At 39.4% G+C, this 19,630-nt stretch overlaps 1 protein-coding gene across 4 annotated transcripts in view; it reads right to left on the bottom strand.

Annotated features, from left to right (window-relative positions):
• Positions 1 to 17,568, bottom strand: part of ACTR2 (actin related protein 2) — a 33,985-nt gene extending 16,417 nt beyond the window's left edge. The window contains exons 1-5 of one of the 4 annotated variants that reach the window (XM_002757688.7): positions 17,403 to 17,568; positions 7,748 to 7,858; positions 5,627 to 5,641; positions 937 to 1,152; positions 341 to 413 (exon numbers count right to left, since the gene is read on the bottom strand). In XM_002757688.7, coding sequence (XP_002757734.1) covers positions 341 to 413; positions 937 to 1,152; positions 5,627 to 5,641; positions 7,748 to 7,858; positions 17,403 to 17,450 — 463 coding nt within the window. In that variant the 5' untranslated portion in view covers positions 17,451 to 17,568. Of the gene's footprint in view, positions 1 to 340; positions 414 to 936; positions 1,153 to 5,626; positions 5,719 to 7,747; positions 7,859 to 17,402 lie in introns of all 4 variants that reach the window. The other 3 variants (XM_008980602.5, XM_078349176.1, XM_002757689.7) reach the window with 3 other exon arrangements.
• Positions 17,569 to 19,630: the final 2,062 nt, after the last annotated feature.

The raw sequence follows: 19,630 nt of genomic DNA on the forward strand, positions 1-19,630 counted from the left end.
TGAGCCGAGATCACACCATTGCACTCCAGCCTGGGCAACAAAAGAAAAATTCCATCTCAAAAAATAAAAAAATAAAAAATAAAATAAAATAGCTTAAAAAAAGAGAGCATCCTACTTTTTTTTAAATTAAGTCTTTTTTAACCTTAAATCCTTATTTAGCAAAGCAAATAAAAATGTATGTGAAATCTTGACACATTTTAGAAATTGTGAAAGTATTTCAAAGTATGGTGTATAAGTAATGTAGTTTTCTGGGACTTATAAATTATTGAGAAACCTAATTCTCTGACATAAAACATACATAATAAATGTTGGATGAATTGATTTTTCTAACAGCACCTACCTTGAGCATACAAAGTCAGAACTGCTTGGATGGCTACATATACACCAGAAAACTGGTAAGTTTCAAACATTACCTGTAAATGAAGATAGAAAAAAAAATCTGGTACTCAGAAAATTACATAATATATGTTTTCTCATGGTCACAGAGTGAATTAGTTGCTCAAAATAGAATCAAATGGAACTGAAAGGGTCTTCCATTTTCATCAGCTTCTCTTGCTTCTTATTAAAGTCCTGCTGCCACAGAGCTCCAAGTCTGAGGACAGATTTCTGGATACATACTAAGTCCCCAAGCATTTCATAAGGGCAACAAAGCAAAGATTTCTTCGTGTATTAGTTAATGACTAATTAGTGTGAAAGAAAGCTCTCTGCATTGAACAAGACTTTCTTAATTGATGTCCCTTAAGGGAAATACACACACACACACACACACACACACACACACACACACACAGAGATAAAGTCTCACTCTGCTGCGCAAAATCTAAAGGAAATTATTTTTATTATCTTTATCCATGGCAACAGTAAGAAAAAAGAAAATATTTGATTTAACATGATATCACAGTAATACATCTATGCATATCCTGCATAAAAACTCACCTCTACAATCTTCTCTCTGTTTTTGGTTGGGTTCATAGGAGGTTCTGTGAGTAAGATTTTACAATTTCTGGTATCTATATTAAGTTTCTCTGGTCCAAATGTGTAGTCCCACAGGTGTTTCATGTCATCCCAATTTCGTACTATGCCATTTTCCATAGGGTAGTTCACTTCTAACATTGATCGTAATTCACTTGCCTCATCACCAACCATAAGGTCCTAGAAAATTATGTCAAAGCTTTAGATCAAATTTTTCATATTTAAGAAAACTTGGGAATAATTTTAATCTTTCTGATACTTGCAAAATAAAGCTTTTAATCCCACAAGTTAGAAAAGCTTTTCTATCAAGAACAATGTCTTAGAAAGTTTAATCATGGATAATAAATTTTTATGTACAATGTGGTTTAAATCAATAAATTGACCTTACCTTTAACACAAATGTTTCCAAAAGAAGAGCATTAGCACAAATAAACCCCACATTTTCATATTTTGGAGGGATTTGTATGAGGTTTCATCTGTTTCTTTTGCTCAATTGTTCAAAAAATAAAGCCTGTGATATGTGAAATAGCACATCAGGGGGAAGAAAGCTTGCAGAAAAATGCTCAATTCATGCAGCACATTTCTTTGTACTAAATATCAAAATGATAAATGTTAAGTACTATAAAGCATAATGAAAGAAGCAAAAAATAAAATTATTACTCTATTATAATGCATATATACACCAACTATCTTATAAATGTCACAAACTTCTATCTACATATGCCTGAATTAGAATTTAAACTGTTTCTACATATGCCTCACCAGGGTGAATGAGAATTTATAGAGATACAAGTCTTGTTTCCAATGAGAACGATGACCCACATTTGAAAGTCACATTTTGTATATATAAGACTAAGGATGTCCTAGCATTTAGACTCATTTTAGAAAACAGATCTTTTTTTTTGTTTATATTCCTTTTTATTTTCTTTTATTTTTTTTAAAGACAGCGTTTCACCATGTTGGTCAGGCGGGTCTCAAACTCCTGGCCTCAGGTGATCCACCCGCCTTGGCCTCCCAAAGTGCTGGGATTACAGGTGTGAACCACCGTGCCCGTCCTCTGTTTATATTTCTGTAGATATTTGCTATAATATGTTAAGTTTTAATTATGGGGAGATAAAGAAAAGAAGCAGCAAAATTAACATGAGATTTTTTTTTTTTTTTTTTGAGACTGAGTCTTGATCTACTGCCCAGGCTAGAATGCAGAGGCATAATCTCAGTTCACTGCAACCTCTGCCTCCCGGGTTCAAGCAATTTTCCTGCCTCAGCCTCCAGAGTAGCTGGGATTACAGGCACCTGCCACCATGCCCAGCTAATTTTTGTATTTTTAGTAGAGATGGGGTTAGCCAGGCTGGTCTAAAATTCCCAACCTCAGGTGATTCACCCACCTTGACCTCCCAAAGTGTTGGCATTACAGGCATGAACCACAGCACATGGCAACATGAGATGTTTTATAACTAAGGCTTGAAAAAATATATGAGCTTTAAATTAAAAAAAAAAAAGATCACAGATAAAACCAACTTGAGGACTCTAATAAAAAACAAACAGATCTCTGGAAAATCCACTAAAAGCAACATAAAAAAAGTACAACAAATTTAAAAACAGATGCTAGAAATGTTCAGTAAAATTTTTGTTGCAATTTCTTATGAAGTTGATGTATCATAATTTACTAACTTATTACTCAAATTGTTGAATTATTAAATGTTTAGACTCCTTTTTTTTTTTTTTGAGACGGGGTCTCACTCTGTCACCCAAGCTGGAGTGCAGTGGTGCCATTATGGCTCACCACAACCTCAACCTCCCCAGGGTCAGGTGATCCTCTCAACACAGCCTCCTGAGTAGCCGGGACTATAGGATACATGCCCAGCTAGTTTTTGTATTTTTAGTACAGATGGGGTTTCACCATGTTGCCCAGGCTGGTCTTGAACTTCTAGGCTCCAGAGATCCACCCAACTCAGCCTTCCAAAGTGCTGGAATTACAGGCATGAGTAACCACGCCCACCCAAATGTTTAGATTCTTCTATGAGGAATATGCAAAACTAAAAATCTGTATTTGTGAATTCTAATTCATGACATACATATGTTGAAGTATTCAGGGAGAAGTATACTGATATCTGCAACTTACTTTGAAATCCATCAAAAAACAAGATGTACCGATGAATGGATAAACAGATAGGTAATAAATCAGTATGATATATATTAATGTCAAAATCCAGGTGATGAATATACAAGTTGCATTGTAAAATCGTTTCAATATTGCTATGTATTCTTAATACTGCTTAATACAGTGTTAGTGGGAAAATCTATACCTACAATTATGTATACTATTTTTGTTACCAACTTTCCTCTATGTCTTTGTGTTATACAAGATAACAGATTAGATAATTAGATAATATAATCAGTATTATTTCAATCAATTTGAAATAAATCTGATCTGATTTGAACAGAAATTTACTTTTTATTTCATGCATGAAAAGGGGCTTACATTATATGACCCAATGCCAACTCTAAATAAATGCCTCATGTATCTACTTCTAGGACCACACATACTATACAAGGATTAACTGAAAGAAATGTTTGGCATTGAGTATCCTTACCTTCCTCAGAACATTTAAAACGGAGTATTAACTTATTTGAGAAGTACAAAGTTTGACTATTCAAGCTATCCAATTAAAAAATTTTCATGTCTAAAATTTTAATTAAAAAATCCTAGAACTATGTACAGCCTTCCCCACCTTTGACTTTCAGAAACTAAAAATGCTAAGTGTTATATAACTTGCCTTCATCACTCAGAACCAAGTTACTAGTGATCAGATCAGACCTCAGGTTTTAACCACCTGCCCCACCACCGAACATCACCTATCTCAAAGAATTTTAAAAAACAAAAAAATCACAGTAACCGAGAGGCTGTTTCAAAGGTATTTATACTGCATGGAAAGCAGGTAGTAGGGATTATATTTGCCAAGAATCATTTTGAACAATGTCACCTCAAATTAGAATACAGAGAAAACTCAAGTTCAAAAGCACAATTAAATCCCTAGAAGAAAATTCCACTGAAAACATTTGTTTGTTTAATTACCTAATAGAGGCAGCGTCTTGCTCTGTTGCCCAGGCTGGAGTGCAGTGGCCTGTCATTGACCACTGCAGCCTCAAACTTCTGGGCTCAAGTAATACTCCCACCTTAAACTCCCAAGTAGCTTGGGGGGCAGACACATACTACTATGACTGGTGACTTTTTAAAAAACTTTCTGTAGAGATGGGATCTTGCCATATTGCCCAGGCTGGTCTCAAACTCCTAGGCTCAAGCTATTCTCCCACCTCAATCTGCCAAAGTGCTGGGATTACAGGCATGAACCACCTCACTCAGTCAAAAATTTCTGTTTAAATAAGACTACACTGTTCTCTACAAGCACACCCTTTTCTTTTTTTTTTTTTTTTTGAGATGGAGTCTCACTCTGTCATCCAGGCTAGAGTGCAGTGGTATAATCTCGGCTCACTGCAACCTTTACCTCCTGCATTCAAACAATTCTCCTGCATTCAAACAATTCTCCTGCCTCAGCTCCTAAGTAGCTGGGACTATAGGCGAGTGCCACCCGCGCCCGGCTAATTTTTGTATTTTTAGTAGAAACAGGTTTTTACCCTGTTGGTCACGCTGGTCTTGAACTCCTGATGTCATGATCCACCTGGCCTCGTGATCCACCCGCCTTGGCTTCCCAAAATGCTAGGATTACAGGCACAAGCCATCTCGCCCAAAAAACACATCCTTTTCTTAATCTCATTAGCATGTTAACACAAATGCATGATCTTTTATTTAGGATATAGAAATTTCCTTTTAAATGTTTTTGTTTATTCAAAAGAAAATTTTACTAAGTTACTATTACTAGTTAAAATATATTAGAAGTGCCTGATTTTTGTCAAAGATTCTTCCAAACAATATTAAAAACAAATCTGAAAAGTGTCTATGACAGAAGCACTTAGACTATCATGGAAAAACGCAATGAAAGAGTTAAACATCTGAGATAAGCAAAAGGCACTGCACAATGTTATTTATTTGGGGGGAAATCTGTTGTTTATAGAAAAGCTTTACCTTTTTCTTATTTCTCCTCAGATAATTTTGTCAAATCTGCTCATCAGTAAGGATGATATGGAACGAATTATGTTTTTCTATCTATGGTTCATTTACATATTAAAATTTTGCTCAGTTTATTAAGTGCATATATGATACCATACTAGATGCAAATATATATATATATACAGGCTATGACAGTCAATGTTCAATTTAACACTGGTCAATAAAGTGAATTTATTCAAATGTAACAACTTTAATTTTCTGGATCACACGTATCCTATATAAAGCCATTTGCACAATACATTCCATTTTAATTATAACATTCATCTACAAGAAAAAACAAGGAAAACAATTCAAAACTATGTTAGTAATTAGTTCTTGTTTGGTCCATTGTATGCACTCAGGAAAGTACAGGACTTAATTAGTTGCTACCAAATTGAAGCAATGAAAAAGGTTAAAAATCAAAGTACTTAAAATAAAAATATGGAATAACCCCCCTCCCCAATACTAAAGGGACACAAAACAACAACTACTGTCCCACCAAGCAAAAGTGGAAAACAAACAGAGCATGTGTGTAACCTCACTTACCATCTTTTTGTTATTCTACTTCAACGGGTCAAGAAAGGTGAAGAGAGAGAAGGTAGAAGTAAGAGTCAGAAAAGGCCTAAATAAAATCCTCACTGAAATGTTTAAACATACAAGCAATAGAGACAATTAGGTTGAGGTCAGATGCAGTACTACTATATTTAATGGAGTTAATAATTAGGGCCAAATTAACATGGACAGTTATTCCTGAATGAAAATTAACTCATTAAACGATTTAAATTTCCATTTTTCAGTCTACCACATTTTAGCTAACAAGACACAAAAAGTATAAGTCAAAATAATAAGCACAGGAATTCCAGAAAGCAAGCTTCTTTAATTCAATACTGAATTTAAGAACTTTAAGAAAAATAAACGATAACAGCAAAGGTCTAGCTGAGTAGGTAGAGAGTTAGACAGCTCAGGGCTGTTTTTCCAAGCTCTAGTATTCAAGTTAAATTTCATCTGACACAGGTATCTTTTGCTGTTTTCTACTGGAAGAACAATTTAACTTGATAGGCTTACAAGACTGCAAAGAGTGAACAGAATTGAGCCAATAGAATACAGAATGACAAACCATATAAGCAAATGCTACTAGGGAATTCCTTGGCAAAAAATGTTTTATTAGCATATTGACAAGTCTGATTTCCATCATTTGGCCTTAAAAACAAAGAAAGTGGGCATGAAGAATGTGTAGTTATTTGTGCCCATGTTGGAAAATAAATTGGCTATACATGATATTTCTTCATATCTCAAAAATTTTATTGTCCATCAGTATATAAAAAAGCCATTCTTTTTGGCTTCTTAAAAAACCTGACACTGAATAAAAAGTATAGCCTTCAACTTCATTGAACAGTTTATCCTTATCACTATTATTAGCTAATTTCGAGTCAAAGTTCATTTAGGGTAGAATTCATTCAGAATGAAAGCAGTTCACAAAAAGCAAGTAAGGAATCCCACAAATATTCTAAAAGCTCCTTAAAAAGGAAAAACTTACATTGAGTGTCCCATTTTATTTTTATTTTTTTGTAACAGGAGAGGCCAGAATAATTCACTACTTTAAATCTTTTTTAAAAAAAAAACTAACACACAACCCAAGTTTCAGCTTGTATTTTTATTCACTGTTTAACTCAACTCTCTGTTCCAAAAGCAGAAAGCAACATAGCACATCTCTACTGCCTATTACAACCTTCCTACATCTATCAAACAAATGTCCCAAAGAGACACACCCTAACACATATTTCAAATGACTCAAAACCTTACACTGAAGGCTTCCTGAAGACTATCCAGATAGGACCAACAATGCTAGCGTGTTCACAAATAACTCACTAAAAAAAGACCCTAAATTCTACTGCATTCTGTATAACTTGATCCCTAGGTCACCCGAAGAACTTAAAGCCAATTGGTGACCACTGTCCTTGGACTGTTCTCTTTCTTCTCAAATACTGTAACTCCCACTTGATTTCTGATCCCTTTAATATGGGAGAAAAATCTATCATCTTTTCATGTAGCCTTTCACGTTAAATACAGCAAGTAGGCAATGAAAACTTTCCTTTCTATTTATGGTAAGATATATAACGTGAGGCCAAATAAAGGCTTGCACGGCTTCCTTCTGCACATTATGGAAATAAGTTATATTATGAAAAGAGGAATCAATGAGATTTACGCCCTGTGCTTACCTAAATGGCTATATAAAAAAGTAGAGGGATCAGGCCATAAAAACATGGAATGAAAAAGTCTAAGCTGCCAAAGAGATACTCACATACAATGACAAATATATGCAATTGAAAGACATGAAAATACCAGACTGATTTCTTTTAAAAATTATATTATGTAATAGGACTTTAAGTCACTAACACACTGTTTCACATTAATGTAGTAAACTTAACTATTTTACTCCAAAGAGTAATGGCATCAAGCCATACATAAACAAAACCAGATGAAATTAACTTCAATTTTTGTGCCCCTGTTCAGGTGTTGATATAAATTAAAAATATGAGAACTTCTGCCCTCCCCTTTGCTTTTCATGGCAACATATTTTAAAACTACTTAAAAGAACTGTTAAACTACTTTTATAAGAACATCTCACATGTCTTGATTATCATTTATCAATAAATAAAATATTACCTTGATTTCAATGTTTCCCACTTTGGTGGTTGATCTGATAATAGGTCTTCCAACCAAAGCTGGGAAGATGTGTTCTGGAAAGTTAGAGCCTGCATAACCACACTTCACAAACTGGAATGAAAGAGTAAAATAAAAGTGGGTTAGCATCAGGTTATTTACTATATTTATTTTAAGAGAGCATCTGAAAAATACCACTTTGCATTTATATAACATTTTAACTTTTGGTGCTTTTAGTCCACCCAAAGTAGCTACCCAATCTATCACATCATCTCCTTTTCACTTCTTTCATGGCAATGACTACTTCCAGGTTTCATGTTTATTTACTACTTCATTAGTGCCTAAGTCCCCTCACTAGAGTGAAAGCCTCCTAAGAGCAGGGAGCTAAGCTGAGTGGTTCGTGCTGGAATCCGAACAGAGATCCTGGCACACAATGGTCACTCCAAAAGGATCTGTGGAATGGACCAATTTGCTGAACAAATGCTAAGTATTTTTTTTTTTTGAGACGGAGTTTCGCTCTTGTTACCCAGGCTGGAGTGCAATGGCGCGATCTCGGCTCACCGTTCTTCCACCTCCTGGGTTCAGGCAATTCTCCTGCCTCAGCCTCCCGAGTGAGTAGCTGGGATTACAGCCATGTGCCACCATGCCTAGCTAATTTTGTATGTTTAGTACAGAAGGGGTTTCTCCATATTGGTCAGGGTGGTCTCAAACTCCGATCTCAGGTGATCTGCCTGCCTCGGCCTCCCAAAGTGCTGGGATTACAGGCATTAGCCACCGTGCCCGGCCAAATGCGAAGTATTTTTAAAGAGAGAAATGTGAGAAAAATGAACAGAACTAAAGCTCCAATTCTAAAGCAGGCTTTCATTCATTTTGGGCAAATCACTTAGGCAATGACTTCTTCCAAAGTGGGAAAACCAAGTGGCATTTAAATTAATACCACCATATTAAGAAAAGAAACATTTAGTAGGCATTTTTGGCTATTTATTTCTTTCAAGACAAAGTTTCACTCTTTTTACCCAGGCTAGAGTGCAATAAGCACAATCTCAACTCACTGCAACCTCCGCCTCCCATGTCCAAGCAATTCTCCTGCCTCAGCCTCCCAAGTAGCTAGGATTACAGGTGCCCAGCACCATGTCCAGCTAATTTTTGTATTTTTAGTAGAGAAGGGGTTTCACCATGTTGGCCTCAAACTCCTGACATCAAGTGGTCCACCTGCCTTGGTCTCCCAAAGTGCTCGGATTACAGGGGTGAGTCACCACACCCAGCATTAAGTTTCAAAAATTTTTGAAGAGATGGGGTCTCACTGTATTGCGCAGGCTGGTCTGGAATGGCTGGCCTCCAGTGATCCTGAGTTGCTAGGATTACAGGCATAAGCCACTGTGACTGAAAGTTATAAATTCTTGTATAGTCTATTTACGCCGGGCCTACTGGCTCACATCTGTAATTCTGGCACTTTGGGAGGCCTAGGCGGGCAGATCACTTGAGCCCAGAAGTTCGAGACCAGTATGGGCAACACGGCAAGATGCCAAAATAATAATAATAATAAAACTACAAAAAATTTAAAAATTAGCCAGGCATTGTGGCATGTGTCACATGTAGTCCCAGCTACTCCAGAGGCTGAGGCGGGAGGACAGCCTAGGACATTCTGCCATTCAGAATTTCACTTCTCTCTTTTTTTTTAATTTTTGAGACGAAGTCTTGCTCCATCGCCCAGGCTGAAGTGCAGCAACCTCTGTCTCCTGGGTTTCAGCAATTCTCCTGCCTCAGGCTCCCAGGTAGCTGGGACTACAGCTGCATGCCACCATGCCTGGCTAATTTTTGTATTTTTAGTAGGGTTTCACTATTTGGCCAGGCTGGTCTTGAACTCCTGATCTCATGATCCTCCCACCTCAGCCTCCCAACATGCTGGGATTACAGGTGTGAGCCACTGCACCTGGCCCCACTTGCCTTTTATAAATAGACTTTTCCAAATATATTAGAATCATGACAACCAGATTAAAGCTTTATGAAAAATCTGTCTGAAATGAGACAGGTTCACACTCTCAATGCCATCTCAATTCCTATCCTCTCGCCTCATGTTTACACTTTATTTATAGAAACTACATAAAACATACTATTCAGATGTTTTCTCCCAACCACACAAAACCTAGTCTTAGTTTACCATTGAGCCACCAAGGTAAGGGCATTTTTCAGGTACAGTTACCCATTTTTAAAAGTATAATACAATTCCTCTGGATTACTTTTTAAGGCAGAAGTCAGCATGATATGTAATACATAACCCACTTCATCACAGCTACTTCCTCTTGGCAGTGGTTGATAGTGATGAACTAGAATATACTTCCCACCCTTAAAATGAACAGAATTCAAGAGCATTTGTTCATTTCTTCTCAATGTCTTCTTAAATAGTGTGACCTAAGACTTGGGGAAAAAATTACCTCAGAGAAAAAGGGTAACATCTAGTATTTTTTTGTATTTTCAAACACACACACACACACACACACACACACACACACACACTCTTCTCTCCCAAATCACAAACTCTCTTTCATCCTAAAGTCAAAATCCGGTTTACCTGATAGAAACTGAAATGAAATGGAAGAGTAAAGAATGTGTTCTTGTTATCCCAACCATATCCACAGTTCTGTATAACATTTGTCATCATCACCAACCTAATGTCAGTCATAATTTACACAAATATCTCAAATATAGGAATTAAATACTATTTAATATTAAATTATTATGCTTACCTCAAAGTAATAAACAGATATAGTCAAAAGGATCCATTTATTAGGATGAAAATGCTCACTTATATGGGTATAAATGATCTCAAAAAATATATAGAGTGAATGTATGAAAAGAGAATCTACTAGTTTGTAAGGGTCACTTTTAGCATGCTAAATGTAAATAAATAAGTTTACTACGTGAGAAATCATAAGAGAAGCTGGAGGTGGCAGGAAGAGCCTAGGATGGGGCATAGGTCAAATCCTAGTGCAGGGAAGAGGCTGCTAAGGTTGACATGTCTACCCTCTCCTTCAGAGCCACACACACTTGGGCACACAACAGGGCAAAGTGGCAAATAATCACATCACTCACAGTTTTCCGATTATAATAGTTCAGATGGGTAGTTCATGTCTTAAGATTCTTGTGAGTATATTTTAAGCAACAAAACATTTCCCAAGTTAGAAGACAAAAACTAAAATTCCTGAAACTATAAAAACAAATGTAAACCTACTATTACTTCTTCATAAAAAGAAAAAAAAATTGGCTTTTTATTTAAAGGTTATCAGTCACTTATTAAAAAAAATATTTATTCTGCTTGAGCAGTAGCTTACTGGAAGCAGATGCTGTAACAGAATTCAGCACGAGCTTTCCTACAGGGTATATATTAACCCATCAAAATAGCAAAAATCGCACTATTTCACATTACTTCAAATATGAAAGCATTAACAGTTATAATAACAGAACTAAAATAATTGGCTGGGAATGGTGACTCACACCTGTAATCCTGGCACTTTAGGAAGCCAAAGTGGGTGGACTGCTTGGGCCTAGGAGTTTGAGACCAGCCTGGGGCTACAAAGCAAAACCCAATTTCTACAAAAAAATACAAAAATTAGCCAGGCATGGTGATACATACCCATAGTCCCAGAAACCTCAAAGGCTGATGTGGGAGTATCATCTGAGCCCAGGAAGGTTGAGTATGCGTTGAGCCATGTTTGTTCTACTCACTCTGAGTGAGAGAGTGAGACCCTGTCTTTTAAAAAAAAAAAAAAGGCTGGGCCTGGGGCTTTGAGAGGCCAAGTCAGGTGTATCATTTGAGGTCAGGAGTTTGAGAGCAGCCTGGCCAATATGGTGAAACTCCATCTCTACTAAAACTACAAAATTGGCTGGGCGTGGTGGTGCATGCCTGTAATCCCAGCTACTCAGGAGGCTGAGGCAGGAAAATTGCTTGAACCTGGGAGACAGAGGTTGCAGTGAGGTGAGATTCCATGAATGCACTCCAGCCTGGGTGATAGAGAGAGACACTATCTCAAAAATAATAATAATAAAATTAATTTTTTTCTTTTTTAATTATACTGGCTACTCTGGGCACTCTGCCACTGGGGTAATACTGCTCTGCAAGGAGCAGCAAAAATAAAAATTATAATTCTAAAATTATATTATTTTTTGTAGAGACAGGGGTCTCACAACCTAGGCCCAACCTCCCCAGGCTCAGGTGATACCCCCACATCAGTCTCCCAAGACAGGTTACTCAGCCTGGTCTTGAATTCCCAGCCTCAAGCAATCTTCCCACCCTTACCTCCCAAAGTTCTGGGATTATAGGCATCAGCCACTGTGCCTGGCCCTAATTTTTCAATAATATGAAAATGACAATCTGATTACTTCTGCAAAAAATAATAAGTATTTTTTTTAAAAATCTAGGCCAGGTGCAGTGGCTCACATCTGTAATCCCAGCATTTTGGGAGGCCGAGGTAGGTGGATCACCTGAGATCAGGAGTTAAAGACCAGCCTGGCCAGCATGGTAAAGCCCAATCTCTACCAAAAATACAAAAAATAGCCAGGTGTGGTGGTGTGCACCTGTGATCTCAGCTACTCAGGAGGCTGAGGCAGGAGAAGAGCTTGAACCCAGGAGCTGGAGGCTACAGTGAGCCAAGATCCCACCACTGCACTCTAGCCCGGGTGACAGAGGGAGACACCATCTTAAAAAAAAAAAAAAATCTAAACATGATATGATAAAGTACAAAGAAAACATTATTTTCTAAACTATCATTGATATCATCTTAATCCCTCAAATTCCTCCTCCATGTCAATCATTTTAAAACTTAGTGACTTTGTTCTTTCATTGTGTGCCTAAAGGCTGTGTTTAAGAAATAGCTTTTACCATATATAGTTTCCTCTTCATAGCAGTGTGGTTTAAACTAGTTCCCTTACTTCCCACTGAGTCATCAAATGGTAAGAACAGTATAATGTTCTGTCAGGCACAAATGAAAAATTTCATCTACATCTGCTCTAAAAGTACATTTTTTTCTCTTCAAAAAAATAACCTGGAATTTCTAAAGCCCCATTTGGACCTAATTTAATTTTTATTTTCCCCTTACTAATTTTATCTGATGATATTGATGTATTTAGTAATTAAACTGCACAGTGACTATTCTTATCTTAGGCCACCAAAATATTTATTCTACTTATCCCAAAGCATATTACACGGTAAAACCATATTTGGTTTTGATTTGTTTCTGTTTCAAACACTACTAAATTAAACATATAAACTAGCAAAGCCTGATAAAGCAGGCCACAATCAACTACAAATGTCAATTATATAAATGCAAATCCAATTATTCTGGTACTATAACCTTCTCTGTATGACTAGACCTTATTAAGCACTGTACTAGCAACATAGCAAGCACTGGGGAAACCTTCATTTTGTTGGTGATCTAACTCACTGCTGATGAAATCTCCCAAGTCTTATCTCCAAGATAAACAACACCAGGGGCCTGGGCCCAGCTCTTGAAGGAGACCCAAACCTAGAGTTTCACAGACCTCTTGATTTTCACCTATCTGGACCAGCTGACTCCAGAAGGAGGTTTGAATGGTTAAAATCCACATAAATTATTGGATCAGATGAGTTTTCCTCCTCTGGGCAACCCTAAGGAGACACTGGTCAAGCTGGGAGATAGAAAATTGAGCAGGACCAACATCAGGCACGTTATTGTAAGAACAAACTTGTTCCCAGGCAAGCCTGTCCAACCCATGGCCCATGAGCTACATGAGGCCCAACACAAATTCACAAACTTTCTTAAAACATTGTAAATTTTTTTGGGCCATTTTTTTAGTTCATTAGCTATCATTAGTGTTAGTGTATGTTATGTGGCCCAAGATAATTATTCTTCTTCTAACATGGCCCAGGGACGCCAAAAGATTGGACACTCCTGTCCTAGAATATTCAATATGGGTCTGCCAGAGAGGTTTAAAAAAAAAAAAAAAAAAAATCAACGTTTCAAAAAGCCTATAATTTTATTTTTATTTTATTTTTTACTAGATATGGGGTCTTGTTATATTAACCCAGGCTGATCTCAAACTCTTGGCCTCAAGAAATCCTCTCATCTCAGCTTCCCAAAATGCTGGAATTACAGGCATGAGGAACCGCACCCAGCCAGCCTACCATTTTAAAACCTAAGGTGTGTAAGGAACAAAAGAGAAAACTTTAGGGTAACAACTATTTCCATAACTTCTTCAAAAATTACATCTGAATATCTTCTTGAACATTTAATTATAAAGGAATCATTATAACTTCAGGTACCTAAATACAATCAAGATGACTATGTCTACAAGTGGTAAGAAATATACAATCTAATTGATTCCTAGTTCTCTACATACTACATACTCAGAACTATCACAGCATTCCTGTTATATGATTCACATATTTTATCACCACTGTTTCTTCGGTTGAAACCAATCATGCCCATAGAAAATCTGGATAAAATTTAAAAATAACTAGAAACATAACAACAAATTTTTATTTGAATTAACTACACTCACTTTTTTCATTTATATCACAGCAACTGATCATTTGTATTAGAAAAAGGATCTTAAAAATATGGATTCAACATAAGACTAATCAATAATATTACAACCAGCTTTCTTTTTTTTGCGATGGAGTCTCACTCTGTCACCCACGCTGGGGTGCAGTGGCGTAATCTCGGCTCACGGCAACCTCTGCCTCCCAGGTTCAAGCAATTCTCCTGCCTCAGCCTCCCAAGTAGCTGAGATTCCAGGCATCCGCCACCATGCCTGGCTAATTTTTGTATTTTTAGTAGACACGGGGTTTCACCATGTTGGCCAGGCTGGTCTCGAACTCCTGGCCATCAAGTGATCTTCACACCTCGGCCTCCCAAAGTGCTGGTATTACAGGCATAAGTCACCGCGCCTGGCCTAAAATCAGCTTTCTAATGTTAGCTAAACTAACAGAGGCCAGGCACGGTCTTTCAAGCCTGTGGGAGGTCAAGGCAGGTAGATCCCAAGGTCAGGAGATCTAGACCATCCTGGCCATGGTGAAACCCCATCTCTACTAAAATACAAAACATTAGCCGGGCATGGTGGCAGGCACCTGTAGTCCCAGCTACTTAGAAGGCTGAGGCAGAGGAATCGCTTGAACCCAGGAGATGGGAGGTTGCAGTGAACTGAGATTGTACCACTGCACTCCAGCCTGGTGACAGATCAAGACTCCATCTCAAAAACAAAACAAAACAAAAACTACTAACGGATTAGTAACGTAACATTAGCTTATGATAGCTGGGTGCAGTGGCTCAAGCATGTAATCCTAGCACTTTAGGCGGAGGTGGGCAGATCTCTTGAGCCCAGGAGTTCAAGACCAGCCTGGGTAACATAGGGAGGCCCAGTCTCTACAAAAATAAAACATTAAGGCCTGCATAGTGGCTCACACCTGTAATCCCAGAACTTTGGAAGGCCAAGGTGGATGGATTACCTGAGGTCAGGAGTTCAAGGCCAGACCCTGTCTCTACTAAAAATGGAAACATTAACTGAGTGTGGAGGCACAGGCCTGTAATCCCAGCTACTAGGGAGGCTGAGGCAGGAGAATCGCTTCAGCCTGGGAGAAGGAGCTTGCAGTGAGCCGAGATTGCGCCACTGCACTCCAGCCTAGATGATAGAGAAAACTTTCATATGCAGATACAGGTTTGTGGACATACATTTTTACTAAAGAACACATACTTAAACTGAATCATTCTAAAATCTTTTTCAACTTAACAAATCTTAACCATGTTTCCATAGCAGTGGATCTTTTAAAAAGTATTACATTTTGAATAACTGTCCCATTATATATATTATATATTTTTTAATTTTTTATTTTTTGAGACTTAGTCTCACTCTGTCTCCCAGGGTGGAGTGAGTGGCATGATCTCGGCTCACTGCAACCTCCGCCTCCCAGGTTCAAGCGATTCTCCTGCCTCAACCTCCTGAGTAGCTGGGATTACAGGTGCCCAACACCATGTCCAGCTAATTTCTGTATTTTTAGTAGAGACACGGTTTCACTATGTTGGCCAGGGTGGTCTCAAACTCCTGACCTAACGTGATCTGCCCTCCTCAGCCTCCCAAAGTGCTGGGATTACAGGCATGAGGCACCGTGCCTGGCCTCATTATGTTACCACTTTTTATTCTAGTCCATTTTTAACACAGTTCAGATGAAGCTGGCATAACTATTGCTTGTAAAATTCTGTAACAAATCTAATCAAAGGCATTATTACGGCAGTAAATACCAGCTTTTTTTCCCCTCAACAATTCAGATTCCAAAATGTTTTGTTCAAGTAAAATGTATTTTAATTCATATATTATATTTATGGGAGGGGAGAAAAGTCATAAAATGTTGCAACATTAAAATGGTTAGAAATCATCACATCAGTCATCCAGAGTAAGTAATATTGCCATCTTCTAATTTGCTGACTTTGCTACCCGAAACAAATTTTTTTAAAATCTGGCGAGAGAGGTTCGAAACAACCTTCTTTCTTTTTTTGTTTTATTGAGACAGAGTTTCACTCCTGTCGACCAGGCTGGGAGTGCACTGGCGCATCTCAGCTCACTGCAACCTCTGCTTCCCAGCCTCAAGCGATTCTCCTGCCTCAGCCTCAGCCTCCTGAGCAGCTGGGATTACTGGCATGCGCCACCACGCCCGGCTAATTTTTGTATTTTTAGAACAGACGGGCTTTCACCACATTGGCCGGGCTAGTCTTGAACTCCTAACCTTACGTGATCCGCCCGCCTCGGCCTACAAAGTGCTGGGATTACAGAAACAACTTTCAAATAGTTTCTAAATCAGTGCTTTGGTCAGATTTTACCTTTTTTTAATCTTAAAGTCTAATATTACCTTTATTATGAGACTAAGGGGGAAAGGGAAGCTGGGGGCGGGTAACCAACGCTAATTAACTTCCCCTAAGGTCAGAGGAATTAACACTGCCGGGCCCTAGGTCCCCAAATCATCCAATGGAACATGCTGGTGTCCGCAGGCCTGTAGGGCCAAACCACCAGTTTGTAGAACAAAAAGTGAACGATGCGCAGCCGATCTGGACCCCCTTCCCTCGAAAAAAACAAACAAAAACAACAAACACAGCGAAAGGTCTGAGGCCCACACTCCTTGACAGCACTTCCTTTTTTTTTCTTTTTCTTTTTAAAGTAAACCCGTTTCCTGCTTCTCGTTTGGTATATCTTCAACTATACAGGAAGAGGAAGGCCTCTAGGTGTTTCTTCTTTTCATACACCGGCGGCCCTGGGGAAAAGAGCACTTCTCGAAACACACAAACCGAGCCTTTTACCCCTTCGGCCGCTTTAGTCTTTTACCCCTCGGTCCGCTTTAGCCCAATTGCCCCGCTCAAGCGCGGAGCCGGTCCCTGCCTAGCGGTCAGTAGGCTCCGCGTCCAGTGTTGGTCTCGCCAGCCGCCTCGACCCGGAAGGCTGCGGGGGCGGCAGGCTAAGGGGAGACCAGGGCACGGCCGACTCGCCCTCCTGCCCGCGAAGGTGGGAAGCACCGCCCCGCGCCCCTTGGCCCCTAGGGCCTGGAGGTGCAGCCCAGGGGGCCGAGGGCCCGCGCGCCCGCTGCACGTCCCCGCCTGCGCCTATGGCCGCCAAGGCCTCCTCGCCAGGCGCTTACCCCGGTGCCGTTGTCGCACACCACCACCTTCCTGCCCTGGCTGTCCATCGTCCGCCCAGGTGAGAGCCGCTGCCGCCCCACAACCTACAGCCGCCGCCGCCCGGCCGTTTTCTTTTCTTCCTCTCTCTTCGCGGCCCCTCCTTCGGCCTAACTTTTTTCCCCCAACAGGAAGTCGCCGCCCGGCTCCGCCCGTCATTTAGCTGAATGTCTGAGCGGAACGTGTGGGACGGGCGGGAAGCGCGACTGGCAGCGGTGAGCTCCAATAAAAAATGGAGAAGCTTCGAGGCGCCTCCCGCAGCTCCACTTCCGGCTCGGCTGTCACGGTCGTTTCCTACCCAGGTTCTTCCTCTCTGCTTCTAGTTCCCGGCGCTTCGCCGGGCGTTAATGGCGGCCAACGTTGTCGCGGGTCCTGCGGCTTTCTCCCTGAAATGTCACAGAAACTAAGGGCGCCGCTTAACGAACTGCAGAAGACGCAGGCAGGTGAAGGACACCGGTTCTGCGGTGGCATGGAATGTGGCGGAGAAGCCGGCGGGAAGGACCGGGAGCAAGCCTGGGAGGTCCTGGCCGACCCCACCATTGAACAGGGCTTGGTGTGTCATTGCTTCTAGGCCTTTTCAGCGGACAGAACTGGGATGCATACACACACGCTTATTTGAAATCATGCATTTGTTCCATACTCCAATCTCAGCCCACTCCTTTGCCCAAGTTGCTCTATGGTCAAGTGAGAGAGAGCAGGTGCCTGCATTTCCAGCCTTCTGGCTCACTGCCTCCTTCTTCCAGTAGTCCCATGTCTCTTCACACCTCTTCAGTACATGTACAGCTGTGAACCCAGAGCCTTGGCTTTGAAATCAGACAACTCCAGTTTCAAACGTGGTGCTGCCACTCACGAGTTTTGTAATTTTGGCATACCCCTGTCTGTGCATGGGAATAACTTCTATCTCCATGGATGTGGTGAGAATAAGTCTGAATAGAAGAAATGTTCATTCAGTGGTAGCTATTTCTTACTAATTCTGTTCTTTTGAACCTATGATTCTATCTACGATGCCTCATTTTTTTTCCTTTTTTTTTAAATTTTTTTATTTTTATTTTTTATTGGATTTTAGGTTTTGGGGTACATGAGCAGAGCATGCAAGACAGTTGCGTAGGTACGCACATGGCAGTGTGCTTTGCTTTGCTTCTCCCCTTCACCCACATTTTTTTCCTTTTTAAAAATAGGTTGGCAAACTTGTGCTCTGAGACCCAGCTTGTCACATCTTTGATGACAGCTGATATCCTCAGGATGTTCCTTACTCCCTTTCCTCGCTATTATTTTGCTATGAACATATGAATAACATTATTGTGCTTATTACATGCAACAAATATTTATTGGATGAATGACATTAAAATTCACATTTAAAATGCCATCCTTTTGAGAGCTGAGAACTAGAACTTTGCCTTCAACATGGCTGTATATGTTCAACAATAGAATAAAATGAATCGTGAACCCCCCAATCCAGTATTCTTTCTATAGTATAGCTGCCTCTCAGTTTTCACTGTTCTTTTAGTAGACTAGTGATTTTCAAACCTATATAAAAGCATAGAGTGCTTTATTCAAATTTAATCTTATATGAAACGCCAAACACATGGATAAATATAAATAGATAAATAAAGCTGCCATTTGTTGCAGTTGGAAATTTGAGAGGTTAGAATAGGTAGGAGGTCTCAGGAGAACATTTCTTCCCTTTATCTGCTTTAGTAGTGAGAGAAGTACCTCAGTCTGCGGAAAAGTTTGTTTGTTCATTAATTCCTTGAGTATAAAATCCATCTTATTTTTGTGGCTCTAGTGCTAGTGCTGTGCAATTTTCTTGAAAGTACATTTTATTGGTCTCAGCAAATTGAACTCAAGCATTTCTGTGTTCTTTTACTTTTCCTCTTTGTGGAATTAAATGGATTGCTAATTTTTATTTTATTTATTAAGTTTTTTATTACATTTTAGGTTTTGGGGTACATGTGCAGAACATACAAGACAGTTGCATAGGTACACACATGGCAGTGTGTTTTGCTTCCTTTCTCCCCTTTACCCACATTTGGCATTTCTCCCCAGGCTATCCCTCCCCAGCTCCCCCCCCCACTGGCCCTCCCCTTTTCCCCCCAATAGACCCCAGTGTTTAGTACTCCCCTCCCTGTGTCCATGTGTTCTCATTTTTCATCACCCGCCTATGAGTGAGAATATGCGGTATTTCATTTTC

This window comes from Callithrix jacchus, chromosome 14 (genome assembly GCF_049354715.1).
Source record: "Callithrix jacchus isolate 240 chromosome 14, calJac240_pri, whole genome shotgun sequence".
NCBI classification, from domain to species: Eukaryota; Metazoa; Chordata; class Mammalia; order Primates; family Cebidae; genus Callithrix; species Callithrix jacchus.